The sequence below is a fragment of the Hemitrygon akajei genome, chromosome 17, assembly GCF_048418815.1.
Source record: "Hemitrygon akajei chromosome 17, sHemAka1.3, whole genome shotgun sequence".
NCBI lineage: Eukaryota > Metazoa > Chordata > Chondrichthyes > Myliobatiformes > Dasyatidae > Hemitrygon > Hemitrygon akajei.
In genome coordinates, this window is record NC_133140.1 from 77,472,337 (window position 1) to 77,499,865 (window position 27,529).

At 45.5% G+C, this 27,529-nt stretch overlaps 1 protein-coding gene across 1 annotated transcript in view; it reads left to right on the top strand.

Annotated features, from left to right (window-relative positions):
* The first annotated feature begins 5,800 nt into the window (after positions 1-5,800).
* Positions 5,801-27,529, top strand: part of adamts18 (ADAM metallopeptidase with thrombospondin type 1 motif, 18) — a 304,264-nt gene continuing 282,535 nt past the window's right edge. The window contains exons 1-3 of the mRNA XM_073070409.1: positions 5,801-6,115; positions 6,279-6,354; positions 7,322-7,620. Coding sequence (XP_072926510.1) covers positions 6,017-6,115; positions 6,279-6,354; positions 7,322-7,620 — 474 coding nt within the window. The 5' untranslated portion in view covers positions 5,801-6,016. The remainder of the gene's footprint in view (positions 6,116-6,278; positions 6,355-7,321; positions 7,621-27,529) is intronic.

Here is a 27,529-nt window from a genome sequence, read left to right on the forward strand (position 1 = left end):
GTACACTTCATCTGTATCGCTCCACCAACCTAAATGTTTATTCTTTCCATCACTGCTGCAAGATGACCACAGCAAATGTGGTCACATCAGCAACCACAGGTCAATGCTTCTTTAACAATAGACAATAGACAATAAGTGCAGAAGTAGACCATTCAGCCCTTCGAGCCTGCACCGCCATTTTGAGATCATGGCTGATCAATTCCTATCAATACCCGGTTCCTGCCTTGTCCCCATATCCCTTGATTCCCCTATCCATAAGATACCTATCTAGCTCCGTCTTGAAAGCATCCAGAGAATTGGCCTCCACTACCTTCCGAGGCAGTGCATTCCAGACCCCCACAACTCTCTGGGAGAAGAAGTTTTTCCTTAACTCTGTCCTAAATGACCTACCCCTTATTCTCAAACCATGCCCTCTGGTACTGGACTCTCCCAGCATCTGGAACATATTTCCTGCCTCTATCTTGTCCAATCCCTTAATAATCTTATATGTTTCAATCAGATCCCCTCTCAATCTCCTTAATTCCAGTGTGTACAAGCCCAGTCTCTCTAACCTCTCTGCGTAAGACAGTCCAGACATCCCAGGAATTAACCTCGTGAATCTATGCTGCACTTCCTCTACAGCCAGGATGTCCTTCCTTAAGCCTGGAGATCAAAACTGTACACAATACTCCAGGTGTGGTCTCACCAGGGCTCTGTACAAATGCAAGAGGATTTCCTTGCTCTTGTACTCAATTCCCTTTGTAATAAAGGCCAACATTCCATTAGCCTTCTTCACTGCCTGCTGCACTTGCTCATTCACCTTCAGTGACTGATGAACAAGGACTCCGAGATCTCTTTGTATTACTCCCTTACCCAACTCTATACCGTTCAGATAATAATCTGCCTTCCTGTTCTTACTCCCAAAGTGGATAACCTCACACTTATTCACATTAAACGCCATCTGCCAAGTATCTGCCCACTCACCCAGCCTATCCAAGTCACCCTGAATTCTCCTAACATCCTCATCACATGTCACACTGCCACCCAGCTTAGTATCATCAGCAAATTTGCTGATGTTATTTTCTATGCCTTCATCCAAATCGAAAACATAAATGGTAAACAGCTGTGGTCCCAATACCGAGCCCTGTGGCACCCCACTAGTCACCACCTGCCATTCCGAGAAACACCCATTCACCGCTACCCTTTGCTTTCTATCTGCCAACCAGTTTTCTATCCATGTCAATGCCTTCCCCCCGATGCCCTGAGCTTTGATTTTACCCACCAATCTTCTATGTGGGACCTTATCAAATGCCTTCTGAAAATCAAGGTACACTACATCCACTGGATCTCCCCCGTCTAACTTCCTGGTTACATCCTCGAAAAATTCCAACAGATTAGTCAAGCATGATTTACCCTTGGTAAATCCATGCTGGCTCGGCCCAATCCTATCACTGTTATCTTTGAACTCAGCCACCTGGAAGGACAAGGGCTTCAGGTGCAGAAGAACACCATCACTTGCAGGTTCCTCTCTACAGAACAACAGGAAAATAGGAGCAGGAGTAGACCTTGAATCTCTTCAAGCCTCTCCTACCACTTAACATGATAATAACTGATCTGCCTCAGGGCTCTTCCATGCTAGTTCCACAAAAACTTGCAATTCCCTGGTATTTCAAATATGTACGTGCCTCCTGTTAAGATGCCTCCAGTGATCTACTCTCCACAACCCTCTGGAGGAAAGACTTCCTGAGAAGAAAGGGTTGAAAGATTGAAAGAGTCCACAGAAAGTTTACAAGGATGGTGCTGGAAGTTGATGAGCTAAAAAGCTCTTTATTCACTGGAACATCGGAGCGTGAGGGGAGATTTGATAGCGGTATACAAAATTATGAGGGGTATAGATAGAGCAAACGCAAGCAGACTTTTTCCCCCACTGACTTTGGGTGACATTGGAATTAGAGGTGAGAGGTTCAGGGTGAATTTAAGAGGAATCCGAGATGGAACTTATTCACTCAGAGGGTGGTGAGAGTGTGGAATGATCTGGTAGATGCGGATTCAAATGCAATATTTAAAGAGGTCTGGATAGGTACACAGATGGGAGAGGTATGGAGGCTATGGCCCAGATATCGACTTATGGGACTAGGCAGAATCTGGGACAGTTCAGTACAGACGAGAAGAGACTGCTGTAGTGCTATATGACTATATAACCCTCTGCACCAAGGAATTCCAATGTAGCTTAGCTTTAGATTTTCTTGTAATTACTTTCCCTGCATTTGAGGCTCTCCAGGCACACGCTGTGCTAATTTGGAAATAACACTGGCCATTCCTACATCAACAATGGACCATTAGAAACTGTACAGAATTGTGAATACTGCCACATAAAATCACAAAAATCAGCCTCCCCCCCCCATTGCCCTGAAAAAGCACTTCCCACTGCCTTAATAAAGCAGCCAGAGTAATTGAATACCCCTCCCACCCATCAGCCAGAAGGTACAACACTTGAAAGCACGTACCACCAGTTTCAAGGACAGCTTCTACTCTGCTATTACAGGACTCTTGAAGGACGTTTTGTATGACAACAGTGAACTTTTGATCTCTCAATCTACTTTGTCGTGACCCTTGCACCTTACGGTCTACCTGTAATGTAACATTACATTCTGCATTTTGTCACTCCTTTTCTTTTGGTACGATCTTAACTTTGAAATGACCTGTCCAGATATCATGTAAAACAAAGTTTTCTTTTACTATATGTGTGACAATAATAAATAATTACCAAAGACTTAACACAAAAGATCCTGCAGATGCTGGAAATCCAGAGTAACACACACACTATGCTGGAGGAACTCAGCAGGTCAGACAGCATCTGTAGAGATGTTGATGTTTCAGGCCAAGACCTTTCATCGGTACTAGAAAGAAGGAGGGGAAGAAAGTGAGGGGGTAGGCAAGGGGTATGAGTTAAAAGGTGATAGGTGAAGCCAGGTGGGTTGGGGGGGGGGGAATGAAGTCAGTAGCTGGAATGTGATAGGTTGAAGAGGTAAAGGATTGAAGAAGAAGGAATCTCATAGGAGAGGAGAATGGACCATGAATCTGAAGGAATCTGATAGGAGGGGAGAGTGGACCATGAGTAAAGGAAGGAGAGGGGGCATTAGGGGGAAGTTACTGCTGTTCATATTTCTTCCCCAAAAGTAGTGAATGAGTTGGTGAAGGTCACTTATCATAAACCTCTCATGGACAGTTAGGGATTGGCAGTAAACACTAGTCTTGTCGGCAACATCCACAGCCCATAAATTAATTAAAAAAAGGCAATTCTCCAGCTGGGGCTGATCTAGTTTTCTGTTGGTTTAGCCTAACTTCCTGGATTTTTGTGTTTTGCCTGGAGAGCCCAGGATCCTATTTGCTTTAACTGCTTCATTAATCTGTCCTGTCACCAACTTCAAAGGTATGTGCTTGAACACCCTCGGGTCCCTCTGCTTCCACCCTTGAAATTCAACCACTTAGCATGCATTGTCTTTCGTCTTCCTTCCCAGCAGCGTGGTAATTCTGTGCACACATGCCAGCCAGAAGGCTGGGACCGGCTCAGTGCCTGCACTAAGTGTACGTCTCCCCACATCACAGCGACTTTATAGGGCTGCTCTTTCGAAAATTAAAAGCAGTTGGGTTCCTCAGCTCCGCTCGCTCCAACCTCGCCCAGCTCTGCAGCACCAGTTGCTATTTCAGTCAGGACGTACTTCCCTCCTCTGAGGCAGAAAGTTACAGGTTCGAGTCACACTCTGGAGCCTCGAACTGCCATCCAAATGCAGTGCAGGATCGCGGAGGGTTGGAGGTACTGGCTTTTGGTCGAAATGTTAACCATAAGTTGGACCATAAAATAGTCACAGTATTATTTCAAAGAGCAGAGAAATTATCGTCAGTGTTGCTGTTGAGAACCAGTGTCATTCAGATCCATTTTCGTATCCCATGCACATTGAAACATACAGTGAAATGCATCATTTACAGTAACAACTAACACAAGCTAAACAACACACACAAAATGCTGGAGGAATTCAACATCTGTGGAAATAAACAGTCGATGCTTCCAGCCGAGACCCTCCTTCAGGACTGGAAACGAAGGGGAAAGAGGCCAAAATAAAAAGATTGAGGGGGAAGAAAGGTTGCTGGAAGGTGACAGGTGAAGCCAGGAGGGTAGGAAATGTAAAGAGCTGGAGAGGAAGGAATCTGATCAGAGAGGAGAGCGAACAGTAGGAGAAAAGACAGGAGCAGGGGCAGGCGAGAAGAAGTAGGAGGTCAAAGTGGAGAATAAAAGAAGAGGCAAGGGGGTCCCTTAAGTTTATAAAAATGAGTGGAGATCACAGTAAAACCTGGCTGATCCTGAAGAGGAATGAGGGGGAGATGCTGAGAATTTTCCCTTTGTGGGACCATCTCAATAGGTTCATATTAAAGGGTTGTCTTATTTTACAAGGGAGATAGACATGGGAGAGTACAGTATATCAAATCTGTATCGACCACGATGTCAAACTCAGTTCTGATGCAGGGTTTCGACAAGACAATTCCTGCCTCCACAGATGCTGCCTGAATCACTGAGTCCATGCAGCAGGTTGTTTGTTGCTCTGGGTTCTGCATTCTGGTTTCTTTTTATTATCTGGATGTAATTATGTATGACATGATCTGTTTGGATGGCAAGCAAACAATAGAAGGTAAAGATTAGCTTCCTTTGTCACATGCACACCGAAACCTGCAGTGAAGTGCATTGTTTGTGCTAAAGACCAGCGCAGTCTGAGGATGTTGTTGGGTGCAGCCATCAAGTGCCGCCGTGCTTCTGGCACCAACACAACATGCCTAAAGTTAACTAACCATAGCCTGCACGTCTCTGAAATGTGGGTGGAAACCAGAGCACTGGGAGGAAATCCACGCGGTCAAGGGGAGAATGCACAGACTTCTCACAGACAGCGGCTGGAATTGAATGCTGATCACCACCATTCGGGCGGTAAAGCATTACGCTGATAAAGTTTATCCCCAGACTTTCACTGCAGGTGATAACCTCCAAATCCCCTAAGTGAATAAAAGCAAATACTTAATTACAGGATGACTCAGATAATCTGAGAGTAATTGTATAATTGGTTCAGGAACGATTATTACCCCCTCAATCATCAGACTCTTAAACCAAAGGGGCTAACTTCACACAATTTCAGTCGCCCCATCATTGAAATGTTCCCACAACATTCAACTCACTTTCAAGGACTCTTCATTTCACGATCTCGATATTTATTGCTTATTTATTTATTATTTCTTTTATCTTTCCTTTGTGTTTGCACAGTCTGTTGTTTTTCGCACCTTGGTTTGTGCCCGTCCTGTTGGGCGCGGTCAACAATTGATTCTATTGTGTGTCTTGCATTTACTATGAACATAAATCTCAGAGTTGTATACGTACTTTTACTTTGAACTTTTGAAATGTAGTATTTCCCCGTTATTGTTACTGCAGTGTTTCTTTCGGTACCACTTTAGGCAGTACTACAGTCCCGTTGCAGTTAACATGTCTACTGTTTACTCTGAGAGCTTCATGCAAACAAGGAATTTCGTTGCAGGGTTCGATCTATAAGGTTTAAAGTGAGAACATCAGCACACCTTCAGTGTGTATTACGAATTCCCAGAGTCGCAAAGAAGCGATATCAGCAAATGCAGAGAAGCAGGATGAGTCCCGTGTGTGAAGTGGGGAATGGAGCTTACGCACAATTTGCCGCCCGGTGATTGGTCCCCGGGCTTGGCAAGTGAGCACGAGCCCGGTCTGTCTCCCCATTCATAGAATAGGGCTAAAGACAGGCGAGAAGCTCATCGCTACTCACAGGCAGCTGGGCTGCACCGGCGTCTCTCTCGCTCATCGCCAGCCAATGCAAAAGCAACATATCCCCACCGCCAAGCCTGAAGGAAAAGCAATACGACCAAAAATGCTGAACCAACGGAGCCCCAGTTTGCAAAGTTTGCATTCGTGTTCCAGGACTTAAGTGGCATTTGTATTAAAACAAACTCTTGCGAATGAAGTGCAAAAATGGATGGTCTTACCCTTGCGATATGGAATGTACCTAGCCCATTCTGCAGCTCTGCAATGCAACTTTTTACGGCGTTCTGGCTTGGCAATATTATGCAGGCAGGTGCTATGAGTTTAGTTCACTTAATTTATTAACTTTAGTGCGAGTTTTGTTGAAGTGCAAAATGCAGACATTCAGGCATAGTGCTTAAACTTTAACCTATTTCAATTTTGACTTGCCTCTTTTTAATTCTCTCTTCCCCCACCCCCGTGTATTTTGCAGATTTTGCACTTCTGCAGCGCTGCTCCCGAAAGCCAGCGGTCCCCACATCGTGCCCAGAACACTGGAGTTAACGACGGTTTGTAAATGTCGATATGTTTCACGATCCGGAGGGGGTGGGGTGTATATGTTCGCATGTATATGAATTTGTAACGCGTGCAAAAGGTGGTGCAAAGATGGGGTAAAGGGATGGGGGGGTGTACTGACCCTGAGAGGATCTTATAGAGTTACCGAGACAGGATGGGCATAAAGACATACACAGTCACAGAAACACAGTATGTATTTAAGAGATAAGCATAGACTGGGGCACTGCAAGATACCTTGCCTTAGGCGCACACATACAGACAAGAAACGTACTTCTCCAGGCACGCACTCATTCATACACACACTGATGCACAGGGTAACACAGACAGAGGCACGCAAAGGTAGATGCAGGAACTCTGGAATTTGCAGGGGTATGGACGCGGGAGACGCACAGACACAGGAGAGAGAGAGACACACACACAGGAGAGAGAGAGACACACACATACGTACAGTACACTCAGATATTCTTTACCGTGCGCAGGAGATCATTGTGAGTGAAGGGCTAGGTTTGCAATTCTCAAGCTTTGCCCCCGAGTCTTGTCCAGCTGAAACTTGCAGCTCTCCGGAGCTCGGAGACAGCTTGTTACACAGTTAGGTTCCGTGAGCTCAGCTCGGGTTTAAAAACGCAGCTCTGGTTGGAGTACCCCGCACTTATGGGGTGGCCGTGAGCTAAGCGCCGGGAATGGATGGCTTGAACCTGAGAAGGAGAGAGTTAATTCATTCCTTTCTCCAAAAAGATGACTTTCTCATTCCGCCCACGTTGCAGTTATAGTGCGATCTCCTCATAATGTCACCGGTCAATTCAGTGACTGTGAACTGTTATCGCAGTAATGGTCTTACCTACAGCGACGTGGTGCAAATTGTTAGAGCGCATTTAAGTTTTGAGGGGCGGGGTGCGGAACACTTTTTTTTGTCGGGTTGGGGGAATTTAAATCTTGTGTACGAATCTTTCCCGCTTTCAGATTATATATTGGTGACGCCTGTTGAAATTGGCCCTGACGGGGGTCATCTGCCTAAGAGCCGACACAAAAGATCAGCGCCTTCGGGGTCCCTGCACTACAAACTGTCCCTCCCGGGACAAGATTTAATCCTGGATTTGAGCCGCTCCAGTCTGTTGGCGAGAGGTTTCACGGTGTACACGCTGGGCCTGGATGGGGTCACAGAGAGACCCATGCCCGCCTCCCAGGCGAACTGCTTCTATCAGGGGTCCGTCAGAGACCGCGGTTCATCTTCGGTGGCCGTGTCCACGTGTGGGGGCTTGGTGAGTTTCTCTCTCTCTCTCTCTCTCTCTCTCTCTCTCTCTCTCTCTCTCTCTCCCTCACCTGCTGCCTTCGCGGTCGTTGCAAGTGTTAACACGTCCACGCAGCAACTCCGCACCGTTGACACTTCCATCTACACCCCCTCCTCCTCCTCCTGCAGGGAAACTGCTCCCATATTTCATCCTCCAATTCTGCAGGGGTTTTTAATCGTTTGTTCTTTCGCATTACTGTAGTTAGCTAGTCTGTTATCTCAGCTGCTCAATGTGAACTGCATTTAAAAAGAATTAAACTTGTTTTGTCAATGAATAGGATTCGGATTTAGATAAACCTGTTGTTATACACACCAGGGTGCAGTTACAGACCTTGCTCACGTGAAGTTCGCAGTATATAGAATATACACGGAAATAATACAAGGATCAGCGACTAGGGTAAAACAGCGGAATGTTGTTTTGCAATGTGAAACGAAACGATAAAATAATAAGTGAATACCCACAGAAGGTACAAGAGCCGAATTAGGCCATTCAGCCCACTGAGACTGCTCTATCATTCAGTTATGGTTGATTCCCACACTGGTGGGGACAGCATGATAACTGTCCCCCATCAGTGTGCGATGTTAGTGTAATGCTATTACAGTGCCAGTGGCAGGGTTCAATTCCCACCACTGTCTGTAAGGAGTTAGGATGTTTTCCATTGATCATATGGGTTTCCTCTCCCATTCCAAAGACTTGTGGGTTGGCAAGATAATTGGGCAGTGTGGGCTTGTGGGTCAGAAGGGCCGGTTACTGTGATAAATTGCTAAGTAGGAAAATAAATATAGGAGTAGAGTTAGGCCATTCAGCCCATTGAATCTGCTATGCTATTCCATCATGGCAGGAGAATGGAGTTGAGGATGATAAATCTGTCATGATGGACTGCAGAGCAGAATTGATGGGGAAATGACTTTTTTTCCATTCCTATTATTTTCCCACCTTCCCCCTGTAACTGGTGTGCAAGACTGGGATTGGTGGAGGTTGGAGAGCGGGGACGGGAAGAAAGGATTGATTACCCTTCGCTATTTGGCCCTGTCCAAACTGGACTGAGTTTGACTCTAGTAAGACGAGAGTCTGCAGATGCTGGAATCTGGAGGAAAAGAACTAAACTGCTGGAGGAAATCAATGGGTCAGGCAGCATCTGTGGAGGCAATTGGCAGTGGACATTTCTGTGGAGGAGATTCGGCACCTGGACAGAGAGAGTTGGATCCTACACTGTTGTAATCCAAATCAGATTAAACCTTGGTGCAGCTGCAGAAGGGCTGTTACCACAGATCTCTGGCAAACTATGTTCAATCCTGATCTCAGTGGAGCTTGCATGTTCCCTCTTGTGAATGTGTGGGTTTCCTCCCATGTCCCAAAGTCATGTAGATTACTAGGTTAATTAACTACCATAAATGGCTCCTAGGATTTGTTGGACACTGGAGGGAGCTGACATGTGGGCAGGTTAACAGAGTCTGTGCAGGATTCTTCACTCAGGATGGTATGAGTGTGGAATGAACTGCCAGATGCTGCATCAATTTCAACACTTGAGAGGTTTGGATAAGTACATGGATGGGAGGGCTATGGTCCAGGTGTGGGTCAATAGGACTAGGTAGTAAAACAGCCTACCATCATGGACTAGATCAGTTGAAGGACCTATTGCTGTGATGTAGAGCTCTGCAATTCTATAACTATAGTGTGGGAAGGTGGCTGATGGTCAGTGAGGTGGACTGAATGGTCTTTCTCTGTTGTATATGTCCCTGTCCTCTTTGACCCATTATCTTGGTCTTCCATTATGCTTAGCCACCCATTTGACATCAAGAACATCTTCAAAATGTGATGCCTCCACCATCTAGGCCTGTCCTCTTGTCATTGCTGCTATCAAGGAGGAGGTACAGGAGCCTGAAGGCACACACTTAATGTTTTAGGAACAGCTTATTTCCCTGTGCCATCAAATTACTACATGAACAGTGAGCCCACGTGCTGCAAAACAACAAATTTCATGACATATGCCAGTGATATTAAATCTGATGTGAATCTTGATGCTTGGTGTTGAGTCTGTGTCATCTTGGAGAACTTCACTGGAAACCTGTCTCCAGTTCTCTTCAGAAGCTCCAGGCCATCACTTTACAGTGCAACATTGTGAGGTCACATTTTGATACCCTCCATCATCGCATGTGAGGAGTTTGTTTCCCCAATGACCTTGTGGGTTTCCTCCAGGTTAACTGGTTTCCTCCTGCATTCCAAAGACATAGAGTATGGCTAGAGTTGGTAAGTTGTGGGCGCTTTGTTGATGCCAGAAGTGTAGTGACGTTACAGGCTGCTAAGCACAATCCTCGTTGATTTGACACAAGTTGGTCATTTCACTGTATGTTTCAAAATATGTGTAACAAATAAAGCTAGTCTTTATCCTGTATCATTTTCCATTCATACGAAGTGGATGTTGCTGCTAAAGTATCGTTGGTCATTTGGTGTTGATCCCCATATGGTCTGAACTGGGACCACAATTAGCAAGTAACTCCATTGATGAGTTTGGAGTCACACTCAGACTACAGCAGCTGAGGATGGCAGATTCCCTTCCTGAAAAACGTAAGGTAATCCCTTGGGTTTAAAAGTATAGGGCCACAAATTTGTGGTGAACTTTAATAAGCTGGAGTACTGTGCCAATACCCAGGTGTCCCGCTTTAAAGATGAGAAGGTTTTTGGAGAGATTTAGCAAAATGTTTCCAGGATTTTATTTTCTTTATTAAGAGATGCAGCATGGTAACAGGCCCTTCTGGTCCAACAAGCCTGTACTGCACAATTAGACCCATGTGACCAATTGATCTACTAACCTGCCTGTATGTCTTTGGAATGTAGGGGGAAGCCTAAGTGGTCATGGTGAAAATGTATAAAATTCTTACAGACAGCGCCTGGATTGAATCGGGGTCATTGGTGCTGTAATAGAGGGAGAGAACCTCTGGTTATGGGCATTGTGTCCCAGCGGTCTGCCCGATCTGCAAGCCAAGGCAGTCAATATGGAGAGCAAGCTGTTGTCCATGTCGCAGGCTCCCACTCTACATCACTGATAAATCCAAAGGAATGACGGTCACTGATACCATGTCACAGGAGTTGCCAGTCAGTGTTGAACTTGGCTCTGGATTTTTCCCTCTGGGTTTACGCTCGAAGCCTTTCCCATGAGTGGGTGTAGCCGCAGGGCAGTGGAGGTTTGAGATCAGAGCTTTCTTCTAGCTAATATGCCAACCATGGCTAATGAGCCCCATCTGCCCAAAGGGACTGGTTTTAAGCCGCTAGTAACCTGCCTTTGCCCCTTCTCCTGTCAATAGAAACTGTTCTGCCAGGCTTAGTAGCTAAGCCACACATGAAGACCAGAAGCTGCGCTTGGTTGTCAGAGGTTATTTAAGAAGCACGCTGTTGGGAGCATTGAATAGGTAGTGGGAGCTTGTCCCCATTAGCAGCCCCAGCTATAACAATCTACAGAACCTAACTGGTGCTGAAGTAGAGTTATGCTAACCACTGCCTACTGTTCCACACAGCGAAATGATGGTAGAAGCTGGGGTTGTTCTTGTTGGAACAGAGGAGGTTGCATTGTGATCTGACGGACAGACGTTAAAGATTCTCGAATTGGATTCATTGGCTACCTTGGAACCCACAGAACAGAAGAAGAAGCAAGACGTCCTCAATCAGAGGAAAGTCGCAGAATCAGAGTTAGAGACTGACCTTTCTATAGGGGGTCCCACCACTGGTCATGGACCTCCATGGTAGAAGGGTGGCATGATGGCAAAGTGGTTGGCGCACCGCTTTACAGCGCCAACAACCAGGGCTCAACTCCTGCCACTCTCCCCGTGACCGTGTAGGTTTCCGCTGGGTGCTGGGGGTTTCCTCCCACATTCCAAAGATGTATGGGTTAGGGTTAGCCAGTTGTTAGCCAGATTTTTAGATTAGATTAACTTTGTTTGCTACATTTGTATTGTATGTTCAAAACATACAGTGAAATGACCAACACAGTCCTAGGCTTTGCGGGGGCAACCTGCATGTGTTACCATGCTTCTGACAGCAAAACTGCATGCCAACAACTTGTTAACCTTTATTAATCTGTACGTCTTTGGACTGTGGGCGGAAACTGGGGGAAACCCAGGGGGACATGGGGAGAGGGTAAAAATTCCTTGCTGTGGCAAGAATTGAATCCTGTTGGCTGGTGCTGTAAAGCGTTCTGGTAGTGTCCTGCCCACATACCGTAATGTATGACTCTATTCTCCCCACTTTTCACGTAAGCTCTACAATCTACGTACACATGATCTACAGTGGCCGATTAGCTTGCTGAACTCGTGCACTTGGGATGTGGGAGGGAACAGGGCCACCTGGGGGCAGGCTCATGTGGTCACAGGAAGGATGTGCAAGTTCCACACGGACTGAACCTGGTCCACTGGAAGCCTCAGAGGCAGCAGCTTTATTATCTGCATCACCCCGCTGTCAGAGCAGAACTGTACAGTTTCAGTTGGAGCATTCAGATGGTGCTGGTTGTCCATTGGTGTCCGACGATGACGAGAAAACTCTGCGTGAGAGTTTTTTAAAGTGGAAAAGCCATTGCACTGGGGCACTTCCACCCTCTCGACCTCGGGAGTCCGGGTCCAGTAGCACGGTTAGTCATCGCGGCTGGAGTCTTCCTTAGTTGCTGTGGGTAACCATGACTTCTGTTCCCTCCTCATGCCCTTCGTTCTCCACAGAGCATTACAGAAACTGCCTTCCTGGCCATTAGATCTCAGACACTCGGTCCTCCAATCTCAGACACTCGGTCCTCCAGAGCTGACATTGCGTGCTAGGACAGGCATGTCCCTATTTCACTGGGGTATGAGATCCACTGGCTTCCCTCACCCGCCTGACGAAGAGGTATTCCGGGATGCGGCTGCTGCTGCATGCAGACAGCTAGTTGTAGCCATGGGTAAGAACTGAGAGTTGGTCATTCAAAAGGGAGCTGGATAAATAACTACAAAGGAAGGAAGTTGTTGGGTCTCTGAGGAGAGGACAGGGAAAGGGGACTCGCTTGATTGTTTTTAATTTGAACCATTATGGACTGAACAGGCATCTGATGAGGTCCCCATGGTAGGTTGATTCCGAAGTTAAAGATGCATGGTGGGATTCAGGGTGAATTGCAAGCTTGGATTAAGAACTGGTTTTCCCATGGAAGATGGCTGTTATTTTTAAGACTGTTTTGTTAAAGATTTGCTGAGTATGCCTGCAGAAAAATGAATCTCAGGGTTGTATGTGGTGTACTGATAATAAAATTCACTTGAACTTTGAGCATTGAAATTGAAAGATTACAGTAGCTTTATTTGTCATATGTACCTAGATTAAAATGAAATGTACAGTGCAATGCCTGGTTTGCGTTAATGACCAACACAGTCCGAGGGTGTGCTGGGGCAACTCTCAAGTGTTGCCATGCTTGTGGCACTAGCATGACATCCTGATGGAGGATATCTGCCCAAAATGTCTCTGTACTCTTGTCTATAGATGCTACCTGAGCTGCTGAGTTCCTCCAGTATTTTGTGTGTGTTGACATGCCCACAACTTACTAACCCTAACCCGTATGTCTTTGGAACATGGAGGAAACAAGAATGGACCCTTTCTGTGCTATAACCACTCAGCCACTGAGGCTCACTTTAAAATACCAGATTCAGTTAATTACCATTAAATCTGCTGCCTATAGAGGGCATCTGAATACAATACAATATAATACTTGCCTGAAAGGGCTGCAGAACTGGTTGCAAACACTCATTCAGATTACCGTACAGCGCAAGAACAGGCCTGAGCGGCTTGGCAAACTGATAAAAAAAAATAATTTTAATGACCTGGGCACTGTGCAAGGCCAGAATTTTAACCTCTGGAGGGGTGAAGACTACTGCAGTCAAGAGTCGGTTTTGTTGGTCTGTAGTTTTGGAATGCAATAGCACGAACTCCCTGAAGGTACAAGACTCGTAAGCTGGGATGAGAATAATACTCATGAAATCAATCAACTTGCTTGGCTACTGTACGTCTTTGCTTTCAGTGCTAAGGACCTTGCCAAAAGATTTACAGTTAATCCAAGACTGCTTCAAACACTTTTTTTTGTACATATTTCTGCCTGCCTTGTTGCTGTTTGGTATTGAACAGTTGTATTTTCTTAAGGATTCTGAAGTAAGCCATAATTTTGAGACTGGTGTCAGATCAGTCCTAGGAAGCGCATTTTTTAAATGCACAAGGTTCACTTGTGCTTTTCAGGGAAAGTAATCTGCCTTCTACATCCAGTAGGTGTGATAACTGACTCCAGACACGCAGACCTGTAAGCGCTAAACCTGCTCAGTATCAGGATCAGGTTTATTATCACTGAGATATGCAGTGGGGTTTGTTGTTTTGCAGCAGCAATACATCAAAAACACCCGATACAATAATGAAGATTTTTTTTTTAAAAAAAAGAGTAAGTAATCCAAAAAAGAGTGCAAAATAGTGAGGCTGAGTACATGGACCATTCAGAAGCTGTTCCTAAAACATTGTGTCATCAGGCTCCTGTACCTCCTCCCTGATGGTAGTAAGGAAAAGAGGACGAGTCCTAAATAGCGATTGTGTTAGAATGCATTATAAAGAACTTCATTTCCCAGTGGGCAATGCGAGGGGTTCACCTGGAACCGGATGCTACGGTGGTGAAGGGGTTGCATACACACAGGGTTGAGCAGCAGTTCTAAAGTAAACCCACACTAAGTTAGTCTTTATTTAGAGCAAACTTGAAAGTGGTGGTCCTTAATGATGGAAGCTACCTTTTTTGAGACATTGTCTCTTTTATTATTGAGATACAATGTGAAATTGGCCCTCCCAGCCCTTCAAGCCACACTGCCCAGTTCATCCTAGCCTAATCATGGCACAATTTACAATGACCAATTAATCTTCAATCGGTACATCTTTAGACTGTGGGAGGAAACTGGAGCATCCGGAGGAAACCCACTCGGTCACAGGGAGACCGTACAAACTCCTTACAGGCAGCGGTGGGAATTGAACCTGGGTCATCTGTACTGCAAAGCATTGTGCTAACCACCACGCCACGTTGCCGCCCCCATCAGGGAAAATGTCCTTGATGGTGTGGAGGTGCGAGCCCATGATGTATCCAGCTGAGTTTACAAACCTCCAACTTTTTCAGGTCCTGCGCTCTGGGTCCCCATGCATGCAGTGATGCAGCCAGTCAGGACGCTTACCAGGGTACCTGCTCACTGAGATGGTGCAGAAAGCCATTGGGGGCAATTAGGGACAAACGTCATGTGCTGATCATGGTCGATGGTCACGTTCAATGAGTGAATACAATGTATTTTCTTCCCTGAAGCATATCAGTGTTGCCACTTTTAATGATGACAATCTGTCAAATTTCTGGTCACTTGTGCTTTTATCAATTTTTTTTGAAGAAGTTCAATTACTAGGGTTTCCATGGTGGAATATGAGAACATCAGCAGATGTAACACAATACTGATCAATCACACAGCACAATGGGAGAGGATGCCGTAAAAAAAAAAAGCATAGTTTGCATTTACACAGCATGCCTCACAACCTCAGGCATTTTAGAGATTCAGTTCTTTTTGACATAGACTCGCTGCTACATTGGCAGCCCGTTTGTTCCTTGGAATCATGCAGCACAGAAACAGGCCAATTGGCCCAAATCATTCATGCTAGCCAGTGGACAGCCTTCCAATATTAATCCCCCCTTCTCAGCACTTACCCACGACCCACTATGCTGAAGCAATTTAAGTGCTTATCTAGACACTTCTTAAATACCAGCACTCCCCCAGGCAGTGAGCTCTGGGTACTCTCCACTCTGTGTGGGGCAGAAAGGTTCCCAGTGGAGGAAAGGGTTGGGGAGATGTGATAAGTAAGCTTGTTTAGACACTGTAGGGTACCTGAACACATTGCCCCTCCCAATCCCTTCAAACAAAAGGTGTAGCCATGGGCACTCGCATGAGTTTCATCAATGCCTGCCTTTTTGTTAGTGACGTGGAATAGCCTATATTCCAAGCCCACACTGGTATCACTCCCCAACTTTTCCTATCGGTGCTGCTTCCTGTAGCCATGCAGAGCTTGTTGACTTAATCAAACTTGCCTCCAATTTCCACCCTGCCCTCAAATTTACCTGGTCTGTTTCTGACTCCTTCCTCCCTCTTTCTTGATCTGTCTCAATCTCCGGAGACAGCTTATCTACCGACGTCTATTATAAACTCACTGATTCTTACAGCTACCTGGACTATACCTCTCCCATCTTATTACTTGTAAAAATGCCAACCCCTTGTCTCAATTCCTCCATTTCTGTCACATTTGCTTTCAGGATGAGACGTTTTATTCCAGAATTAAGAAGATGTCGTTCTCCTCCTCCAGAGAAAGGGGCTTCCCTTCCTCCATCATCGATGCTTACGTCGCTGCATCTCTTCCATTTCTTGCACGTCTGCCCTCGCCCCATCTTCCTGCCACCTCACTATAGGGTTCCTTATCCTCACCTACCACCCCACCAGCCTCTGCGTCCAGTACATAATTCTCCATAACTTCCACCATCTCCAACAAGATCCCACCACCAAGCACATCTTTCTATTCCTGCCCCCCTCACTTTCTGCTTTCCACAAGGATCGCTCCCTACGTGATTCCCTTGTCCAATCGTCCCTCCCTACTGATCTCTCTCCCGGCATTTATGCTTGCAAGGGGAACAAGTGCTGCAGCTGCCCCTACACCACCTCCCTCGCTACCATTCAGGGCCGCAAGCCGTTCTTCCAGGTGAGGCGACCTGTGAGTCTGTTGGGGTCGTGTACTGTATCTGGTGCTCCCAGTCTGGCCTCCTGTATATCGGTGAGCCCCGACCTAGATTGAGAGACTGCTTTGCCAACACCTAACTCTGTCTGCCAGAAAAAGCAGGATCTCCCAGTGGCCACCCATTTTAATTCCACTTCCCTTTTCCATCCCAACGTGTCAGTCCATGGCTGCCTCAACTGTTGCGATGAGTCCACACTCAGGTTCGAGGAGCAACACCTTGTATTGCATTGAGGTAGCCTCCAAACTGATAGTGTGAACATCGATTTTTTTTTTTTTTGGAACTTCCGGTAATGCCCCTCACCCCTTCACCATTCTGCATTCCCATTTCCCCCTCACCTTCTTACCTGCCCATCACCCCCTTCCAGTGATCCTCCCTCCTTTCCTTTCCTTCATGGCCTTCTGCCCTCTCCTCAGATTCCTCTTTCTCCAGCCCTGTATCTCTTTCACTAATCAACGTCCCAGCTCTTTACTTCACCCCCCCCCCCACTGTTTCACCCATCACCTTGTGTTTCTTCCTCCCCTCCCCCACCACCTTACTCTGACTCCTCTTTTTTTTTCCCTCCAGTCCTGCTGAAGGGTCTCGGCCCGAAACGTCGACTGTTCACACTTTTCTATGGATGCTGCCTAGCCTGCTGAGGTCCCCCAGCATTTTGTGTGTGTTGCCAAAAACTCTTAGATAGGCACATTGATTAAAAAAAAACAATGAAAGGTTATGGCCTATGTAGGAAGAAAGGGCCCCATGGCCGACAGGAGGTCCGGATCAGGGGGCCTGAGGGGTGGTAGGTGGTGCAGAAATCAGGCCTGATGGAGCCCCAAGTCTGCGAATCCACAAGTCCACTGGAAGCTGTGGATAGCTTGGCTTGGGCTTCGAGAACCAAGCATGTGAGAGGAGCGAGCGAGGGGACTCGTTTTGCTGTTATTGCTTTGTTGCTTGTGTGTTCTGCTGAGCATTGTGGGCATGTTATGTTGGTGCTGGAATGTGCCAACATGCAGGCTGCCCCCAGTATATCTGGGGGTGCATTGTAGTTAACACATTTCACTGTATGTTTTGAGGTCCATGTTGTAAATAAGACTGAATCTGGGGCCTGACAGGATGGGTTCTGGGTTGATGATGTCTAAACCAGGGGCCAGAGTCCCAAAATAAACAGGGTCATTTATTCTGCTGGCAAGATGCAAGTAGCCTCCTGTCTTGCAGCAGAGTATCTACTCGCCATCCAAAGATCAAGGTAACCTTTTGATCCTTGTGGAAGATTGACTCAGACAGCCCTGCGAAGACAGTGTGAACTGTGACCTTAAGAAGCCGGCGGTTGGTTCCTTTTCCTTTTGAATGGTCATCAGCATTTCTAACTCTCTTCCCCAAGATTTCCTCACTTACAGACCCTAGTCAGTTTGGATTGGCAACAACATCTCCCCCGCGGTCTCCAGCTGTCCAAGAGCACATCAAGTTTTGTGTGCTTAGCCCCCTGCTCTGCTCACTTTGCACTTAGACTGTGAGGCTAAGCACAGCTTCAATGCCATGTTCAAGTTTGATTCTGCCAATGAGAGCAAAGGTGGTGACTGTGACAGAGCTTCCTCCCACATAACTCTCTTCCATGTGCCCATCTATAAGTCTCTAAAATGTGCCTGAAGTGTCTGTCTCTACCACCACCCCCAGCAGCTCATTCCGCATGCCCACTACTCTGTGTATATAAAAAATAAAACTACCCCTGACATGCCGTGTTTACTTTCTTCCAATTATCTTAAGATGATGCCCCCTTGTATTAGTAATTTGCGCTCTGAAGGGAAAGTCTGGTTGTCCACTCGATCTATGCTTCTTATCACCTCGTACACCTCATCCTCTTCAAAGGGAAAAATAAATCTTAGCTTGCTCAAACTACCCTCATAAGACATGCTGTGCTATCTAAGCAGCATCCAGGACATGAATGGGTAGCTGCCCAACCCCCCCCTCCAAACAGCATTTGTATAAACAACACACACAAAATGCTGGTGGAACGTAGCAGGCCAGGCAGCATCTATAGGAAGAAGCACTGTTGACGTTTCGGGCCGAAACCCTTCGTCAGGACGTTCGGCCCGAAACGTCGACTGTACTTCTTCCTATAGACGCTGCCTGACCTGCTGCGTTCCACCAGCATTTTGTGTGTGTTGTTTGAATTTCCAGCTTCTGCAGATTTCCTCGTGTTAGCATTTGTAAGACACTGATCACCCTGGAGGGCAGATGGGGCTTTGGTTTAGCCCCTCTAACTTCAGGTGAGCAGAAACACCTAACTATTATGCAAAAACCGAAGTGGCCCATGAACAGCATGTCGAATGACACTGGAAGTTTCTGAACAGTTCTCCAGAAGAATAAGCCAGGGAGAATGCAGACGAAATCAACTTGCTTTTACACCCAGTGGCCACCTGTGCACCTGCTCATTAATGCAAACATTGTGTGGTAGCATAAAAACCTGTGGACGTGGTCAGGCGGTTCAGCTGTTGCTCAGACCAAGTGTCAGAATGGGGAAGAAATGTGATCTATATGACCTTGACGGTGGAATGATTGCTCTTGCCAGATGAGATAGTTTGAATATATCAGAAACTGCTAGCCCCCTGGGATTTTCATGCCGAACAATCTCTAGAGTTTACAGAGAATGGTGTGGAAAAACAAACAAAAAATCCAGTGAGCGGCATTTCTGTGAGTAAAAGCACCTTGTTGATGAGAAGGTCAGAGGAGAATGGCCAGGCCAGTTCAAGCTGTCATTAGCTCATAACTGTGTTGCTCCTGTACCTGATAAAGCAGCAGCTAAGTGTATGTAGAGCCATTAGCATAGCATGGAATCATCTGAAGTGTATAGCTGCTTTAAGCAAAGGCATGGGCAAGTATTGTAAGGAGTGCCTGAAAGTAATGAGCAAGTGAGGAGAGCATTGGGTGGAGGGGAGTTTCCAAAACCTGGATGCCGGGCAGCAGAGGGTATTTTTGACAGTAGTTAAAAGTTTAAGATCTGAGATGCTCAGTATTTATTTATTTATTTAATATTTATCCCTGACGTATGTTGGATGGCAGAGGGAAAGAAGCTGTACCTGTATCGTTGGGTGTGTGCCTTCCTGATGATGACAATGAGAAGCGAGCATGTCCTGGGTGATGGAGGCCCTTAGTAATGGATGTCACCCTTCTGAGGCATCTCTTTGAAGATGTCATGGAGGCTAGTGCTCGTGATGGAGCTGACTGAGTTCACAACTTTCTGCAACTTATTTCAATCTTGTGCAGTAGCCCCCCCCCCCCCCCCATACTAGACTGCTTTCCACAGTATGTCTGTAGAAATTTGCAAGTGGCTTCAGAGACAGACCAAATCTCCTCAAAGTCCTAATGAAATCCAGCCACTGTTGTGCCTTCTTTGTAATTGCATCGATAAGTTGGGCCCAGGATAGATCCTCAGATGTTGACACCTAGCAACTTGAAATTGCTCACTCTTTCCACTTCTGATCCCTTTTGAGGATTGGTGTGTGTTCCCATTTTTAACCTTTCTGGAGGCCACAGTCAATTCTCCGGTCTTACTGACATTGATTACAAGGTTGTTGCTGCGACACCATTCAGCTAGCTGATATGTCTCACTCCTGTACGCCGCCTTGTCACCATTTGAAACTCTGCCAACAATAGTGGTGTCATCTGCAGATTTATAGATGGTATTTGAGTTTTTCCTAGCCATACAGTCATGGGTGTAGAGAGAGTAGAGCAATGGGCTAAGCACACATCCCTGAGGTGTGCCAATATTGAGGTGGAGGTGATGTTTCTGATCTGTTCACATTGTGGTCTTCTGCTGAGGAAGTCATGGAACCAGTGGCAGAGAGAGGTAAAAAAGGCTCAGGTTTGAAGCTCTTTGAATATAACTGTAGGAATGATTGTGTTAAACACTGAGCTGTAGTCAAACACCAGCATCCTGACATAAGTATTTGTATTGTCCATGTTATCTAAGGCTGCATGAAGAGCTAATGAGATCACATCTGCTGCAGATCTATTGTGGTAATAGGCAAATTGCAGTGGGTCCAGTCCAGGTCCTTGCTTAAGGATATGGGGAGAAGACAGGAGCGGGGTACTGATTGTGGATGATCAGCCATGATCACATTGAATGGCGGTGCTGGCTCAAAGGGCTGAATGGCCTACGCCTGCACCAATTGTCTATTGCTGAGACAGGAGTTAATTTGTGTATTTTGCCCGGTTTGTTGTGTTTTGCACTCTGGTTGTTTTTAAGTCTTTGTGTGTAGATTTTCATTGGTTCTATTGCAATTCTCTGTTCTACTGCGAATGCTTGCAAGAAAATGAATCCGAATAGTACATGGTGACATGCATACTTGATAATTTAGTTTGAACTTTGAAATTTGACACACAATATATCGGAATTAGGTGATCATTCATGTAACATTAAGCCTCTGTTTAATATTGCTCACTAGAAGAAGTCAGAAGCTCATAAATTGGAAGGAGCAGGCTTGGAGCTTCTCTGCAGGAGCCCTCTAACACATTGTGTCACTGGATAGCCCTCGTCTTGAAGTAATGTCTGTCTCAGGAGCAGTGTTTATCCAGCTGAATGTACTGTCAAGATTGGCCCAGGGGTTTGTCATAAATTGTAAACTTCATAATCTTCTGAAGGATGATTAGAGTTGAGTGATTCAAAGAGTTTTCAAATACCCAGGATATGAAATAAGAGTTCAGTAGGCTAAATGACATGATTAAGGGCTAAGGATGCCTTAAGTATATGGTGATGTAATTTATTTCTCTTAAGAATTTATGGAAGTGCATGTCAATGCTGGGAAGTAGAGCAATTTACTTCGGGCATCTTCTGCTTAAGTTGACTGCTCAAGGCTTGTGTCTTGCGCAGTTGGATACATCTACTATGTTCATCTGTGCTGTCCTATGTTCCGTGAATCGCTACCTTATCGTGGTGAAGTTCGTGCTGATATCCCGAGAGTGATATTGTCCAGAACTTAGCTCCTTGTAGGGCCACGCTTGGCGGCCAGGTCAAGGAGGACGTTCCGGACAAAGTGCGATCCAGTCAAGACCTCAGTGATAGAGCTGGCGGACGATGATGACACATCGCAATGGCTGTGAAGATGGAGGAAGGCTGCAGCAGTGAAGTGCCCCTTGTCTTGCATTCCATGCCACTGGACCCTGACCCCAATCTGTCAAGGATAATGTGGTGTCTGCCCATGCATTAGCCTCCCCACTTAAACAAGTCACGCACAGGCATTTTTTCATTAATGGAATAACCCTTTGGGAGAACATCATTCTCGACTTGAGAGATTGGTCTACTGCTAACTTACTCACCTGCATCCTGTCCTCAATCTCCATTCCTTTAAATCATAAAGATTCTGCAGATGCTGGAAAGCAACACACACAAAGTGCTGGGGGAACTCAGCAAGTCAGACGGCATTTAAACTCTTAAATTTTTTTATGTTGGCCATCCTGAATAGTTTACGAGGTCATTTATTGTATTTTCAATTTTAATTTCAGATTTGAAGTGTTAGTCTTAGCTTATTGACCTTACTTTTCCTCTGTCAGTGTTTTTATTACCCCTGGATTTGACTAGTCAGACATATTCCCAGGCATTTTACTAACACTCTGTGGACCTGAAGCACTTCAAATCCTGGTTCACTTTTACCCATTACCTTTGTGCTTCATGTTGGATATTGCCTCTAAATCAAGGAATGACACCTTTTTGAAACTCTTGACTTCCTTCCAAAGCCTTCTGTATTGTTGCTATCTCCTGTTTTGCTGTCTTTCCGTTCTGGTCTGTTGCTTACCCAGTGTCTTGACGTTGGTTCATTACACCTTCAACTACTGAGACGTTTTTCCTTAACCTCTGCAGCTCTCCATCTGACTTTCCTGTTTCTAGGGCTCTTCTCAAAGCCTTGACTTTTGAACATTTTAAAAGTGGGGAAGCTACCAAGGAAATTCTGAGGTACAGAATCCCTGTAGTACAGCTTGGGGTGTCTGGGTTGATGTCCAATGTCACCTGTAAGGAGTTGTATGTTCTCCACTTGACTGCGTGGGTTTCCTCCTGGTGCTCCAGTTTCCGCTCACTGTCCGAAGATGTACCGGTTGTAGGTTATTTGATCATTGTAAATTGTCCTGTTTGCCGAAATTGTCTTAAATTGTGGGTTGCTGGTGGTGTGGCTGGAAGGGCCACACTAACAGCAACCCACGCTGAATCTCTAAATAAAATTACCATCATGTGGACTGATTGAGGAGAAAACATGGCTTTGTGCATGGTGCTTGACAAACCATTGTATAATTTTTTTTTTGAAGAGGTAACCAAAAAGACAGTGGAATTTGCCTGTTTAGAATTTGGCAAGATCCCGCATAGTAGTCTGGTCTGGAAGGTTATGACCACAGAAACCAGCGAGAGCTTGGTAGCTAGATTCAAATTTGGCTATGTGTGGAAAGCAGAGGGTTATGATTGAAGGTTGTTTCTCAGTATGGAGGTCAGTAACTAGCGGTGTGCCACAGCAGTTGGAACTGGGACCCTCATTATTCATCACTTAAATGTGACTGCACAAGGCTTGATAAGTAAATTTGCAAAAGACACAAAATTAGGAGGTGATAGTGAAGCTTATTGGAGATTACAGATGGATCCTGATCAGTTAAGGAAGTGGCCAAGGAGCAGCAAGGGAATGTCAATGCAGATAAGTGTGAGGTGATGCATTTTGGAGAGTCAAAGGTGGGTAGGAATTGTACTATGAATGGTAGGGCATTAGGAAGTGTAATGGAACAGAGAGACTTAGGAGTACCTGCATAGTTTGTTGAAAGTGATATCTTGTGTAGATGTAGTGGTGAAAAGGGCATTTAGTATGTTGGGCATAATTAGTTAGGGTGTTGAGTATTGGCATTGGGACAAAATATTGCAATTGTATAAGTCATTGGTGAAGCCACGCTTGGAGTACTGTATACAGTTTTGGTCAACCTGTTACTGGAAATATCTGGTTAAACTGGAAAGAATGCAGAGAAGATTTATGAGCATATTTTTTCTAAGCTTACTGATTCCCAGGGCTATCTTGTCTATACCTCTTCCCACCTTGTTCTCTTGTAAAAAATGCCATTCTCTGTTCTCAGTTCCTTCAGCTCTGCCACATCTGTTCCCAAGATTGAGGCTTTCCTGTCCATGACGACCTCCTTCAAAGAACGGGGTTTCCCTTCATCCTCCATTAAATCTTTCCTCGCCTGCATCTGCTCGATTTCCCAGACATCCATGCTCAAGGCAGCTTACCGTCACCTTAACAGGGATAGAGTTCCACTTGTACTCGCCTACATTGGAATCCAGCACACCATTCTCTGCACTTTCCACCTTTAATGGGACCCTACCATCACACACATCTTTACTTGCCCTCCACTCTGCTTTCTGCAGGGATCACTTCCTCCTTGATTCCCTTCTTCATTTGTTCCTTCCTACAAGTCTCCCTCCTGGCACTACCTGTGCAAATGGCTAGAGTGCTAAACCTGTCCATTCACCTCCACTTTCACCTGTGTTCAGGGACCCAGACAGTCCTTCCAGGTGAGGCAACACTCCACCATTTAGGGTCAGTTACTGTATCCGGTGTTCCCGATGTGGCCTCTTCCACATTGATGAGACCCGACTAAGATTAGGGGATTGCTTTGAGCACCTCCGTTCCATCCACTAAAAGCAGAAATACCTGGTGGCCAACCATTTTAATTTCTATCCCCATTCCTGTTCCAAAATATCAGTCCATGGCCTCCTCTTCTGCTGCAATGAGGCCACTCTCGGACTGGGGCAGCAGCACCTTGTATTCCACCTAGTTGGCCTCCAACCTGATGGCTTGAACATGCATATCTCTAACTTCTGGTAATTTCCCCCCCCCTCCCCTTTCTCCCTTTTTCAATTTTCCACTCTGGCCTCTTGCCTCGTCTCCTCACCTTTTTATCACCCCCCCCCCGCCCTCCCTGGTGTTCCCCCTTCTTCCCTTTATTTTATGGTCCACTCTGCTCTCCAATCAGATTCTTCCTTTGCCCTTTCCACCTATTACCTCCCAGCTTCTTCATTTCTACCCTCCACCCACCTGGTTTTACCTGTTTCCTCTTGCTTGTCCTCTTTCCTTCACCCTCCTCCCCCCCCCCCCCCCCCACCTTTTACTCTGGTATTCCTTTCCAGTCTTGCTGAAGCGTCTCGGCCCAAAACGTCGATTTGTTTATTCATTTCCATGAACGCTGCCTGACCTGCTGAGTTTCTCCGGCATTCTGTGTGTGTTGCTGTGGATTTCCCACATCTGCAAAATCTCCTGTATTTATTAGCATGTTGCCAGGATTAGGGGGGCCTGAGTTACAGGAAGAGGTTGGCCAGGCTAGGTCTGGAACATAGGAGAATGAGGGGACCTTAGCACCACGACTAAGGTTGAACATGGGGCACCTTATTGTGAGACGACAGGTCACATTGAGCTCTGCAGGCACAGAGCTCTCACCAAAGTACTGCTGATGCTGGTAATTGAAATAAGTTGGTGTAAAGCTGGATAAGTTGACACCAGGGCATTAGACTAAAAATGTGGGTAAAGAGTGGGTTTTATAGATCTTAGAGATGTAGAAAGAGCCTGTGAAGCATAGTGGTTCTCATCTTAGTGGAGAAAAGTGGGCATACATTTATTATCAAAGTACTGTATGAATGTGACGTCAAATACTACACTTGGATACAGTTTCTAGCGGCCATGCATTGTAGGACAAAAATATAATAGATTTGATAGAAAAACTACACACAAGGACTGACAAATTGTGCAAATAAAAAAAAGTAATAAATAATACTGAAAATGTGAGTTGTGGATTCCTTGAAAGTAAGTCCAAAGGTTGTGTTCGGTCGGTGATCAGGTCAGTTTATTCAAAAGGAGTTTATTCTTCATTGTCTCTTGCTTAAGAGAGATCTTCAGTTGACAATGACTTGAAAAGGTTTCTCTGATCCAGTAAATGCATTTTTGGAATGATAAATGAGGAAGGGAGATTCATTATTTCCCTTTGACTGGTATTGTAGAGCAAATGGGAGGTGGAAGAGTGTTTGCACTCACTTATGCTGACTGCACCGCGACGTTGCATGGGGCAGCCTGGTGGTGTAGTGGTTAGCACACTGCTTTATAGTGCCAGCTGTAAAATTGATCGGTATTCAAAATCCGCCACTGTTTGTGCATTCTGCCTTGGAGCGTGTGGGTTTCCTGCAGGTGCTCCGGTTTCCTCCCACATACCAAAGATGTACAGGTGAGGATTCGTAAATTGTGTTCACCTGCTGAGCTCCTCCCAACATTTCGAGTGTGTTGCTGTGACCGTACTGTATTGGCGCTAGAAGTGTGATGACCCTTCAGGAGCTCCAGTACATTGCCAGACTGTGTTGCCGTAAATGACACATTTCACTGTATGTTTTCACTTGCATGTGACAAATAAAACTGATCTTGTCTTGTGTTTTTGCAATTTCCATGATGTTTTTGATGTTCATCTGATCAATATCAGCATTTGTCTTTCTGCGGCTGGGTTTCTGCATGTGGGGCCTCTATTTGACTCCATTGGAACAGCTCGTTCTCTCGCTAGTCTCTCGTGCACCTCCTCTTCTTCACATGCAGTAGACTCTTGAGTGAGCGCCAAAACCACTTCCCTTCATCTTGACATCAGACTCATACCATTGCGGCTGTCGGCTTACAAGTTTGGAGTTGAGCTCTCAGCTCTTGCTTATTTGGAAGTGTCGTGTTTTCTAAGTCTGCTGGATGTAAACCTATCCCTGTGCCAAAATCTGAACTCATAACCTGAGTAAGCACTTCAGTGCTCTGGAAATGGGGAAAGGAAGAGATATGTTGGGTTTGTAAGTGAGAGATTGCTTTATCTTGTGGGAGAATCTGGAATAGTTTTAATAAGGGTTGTCTATTTGTACCATAGATGACATGATGTCAGTAACAACATGGAATTGATTATGGTTTTAAGGAAAGTGGAGAGGATACATACCAGTCCTCATTGGGGGTTCAGCAGTGGAAAGGGTGAGCCATTTCAATTTCCTAGGTGTCAACATCTTTGAAGATCTATCCTGGACCCAACATACTGATTTAATAAAAAGAAGGCATGACTACAGCTATATGTCATTCGAAGTTTGAGGAAACTTGGTATGTCACCAAAGGCTCTTGTAAATTTCTGCAGCTGTAACTTGGAAGAGCTTTCTGACTGGTTACGTCATGGTCAGGTATAAAGATGTCAAGGAACAGGATCGGAAAAAGGGTTGTAAACTTGGCTAGCTCTACTGTGGACACTTGCCTGCCCAGCATCCAGGACTTCTTCAAAAGGCAATGCCTCAAGAAGGTGTCATCCATCACTAAGAACTGCCAGTGCCCAGGGCAGGCCCTCTGCTCATGGCTAACATCAGGGAGGAGGTACAGGAGCCTGAAGCGTGCTCTCAGTGTTTTAGAAATAGATTCTTCCCCTCTTCCACCAAATTTCTGAATGGTTGATGAACCCGAAAACCGCACTTCACCATTTTGCTCTCTTTTTTGCATTATTTATTTATTATTTGATTTTGTATTTTGTAAAGTAATTTTTATGTATTGCACTGTACTGCTGTAAAACAACAAATTTCATGACATGTATCAGTGATAATAAATCTGATTTTTTTTACTCTCTGAAGTTGGTGTTTCTTTGGACAATTGAAGTGTCTTTAAAAGAAGTGTTAGATATGTGCTTGATAATCAAATGGCTAAAAGGCTTTTGTGCTTAGATTGGGTTTAAGTTATGAGCAGATTGACTGGGGGGGTTCTTATTGAATGACAGAGCACGATCGAGTTGGAGTAGCCAACTCCTCTGATTAGTGTATATATGCAAGTGCATCTATTCCTCTGAGGTGTTCAGCTGATTCCCTGTCTGTCCTCATGGGTGAGTATTTAAAGTAAAATTGGATAGGTATATGGACAGGAAAGGAATGGAGGGTCATGGGCTGAGTGCAGGTCGGTGGGACTAGGTGAGTGTAAGTGTCGGCACGGACTAGAAGGGCCGAGATGGCCTGTTTCTGTGCTGTAATTGTTATGTGGTTATATAGAAGGGCCTGAGGAATCTTCAGAGAGGAATAGAGGAGGTTTTTACATGAGGAAA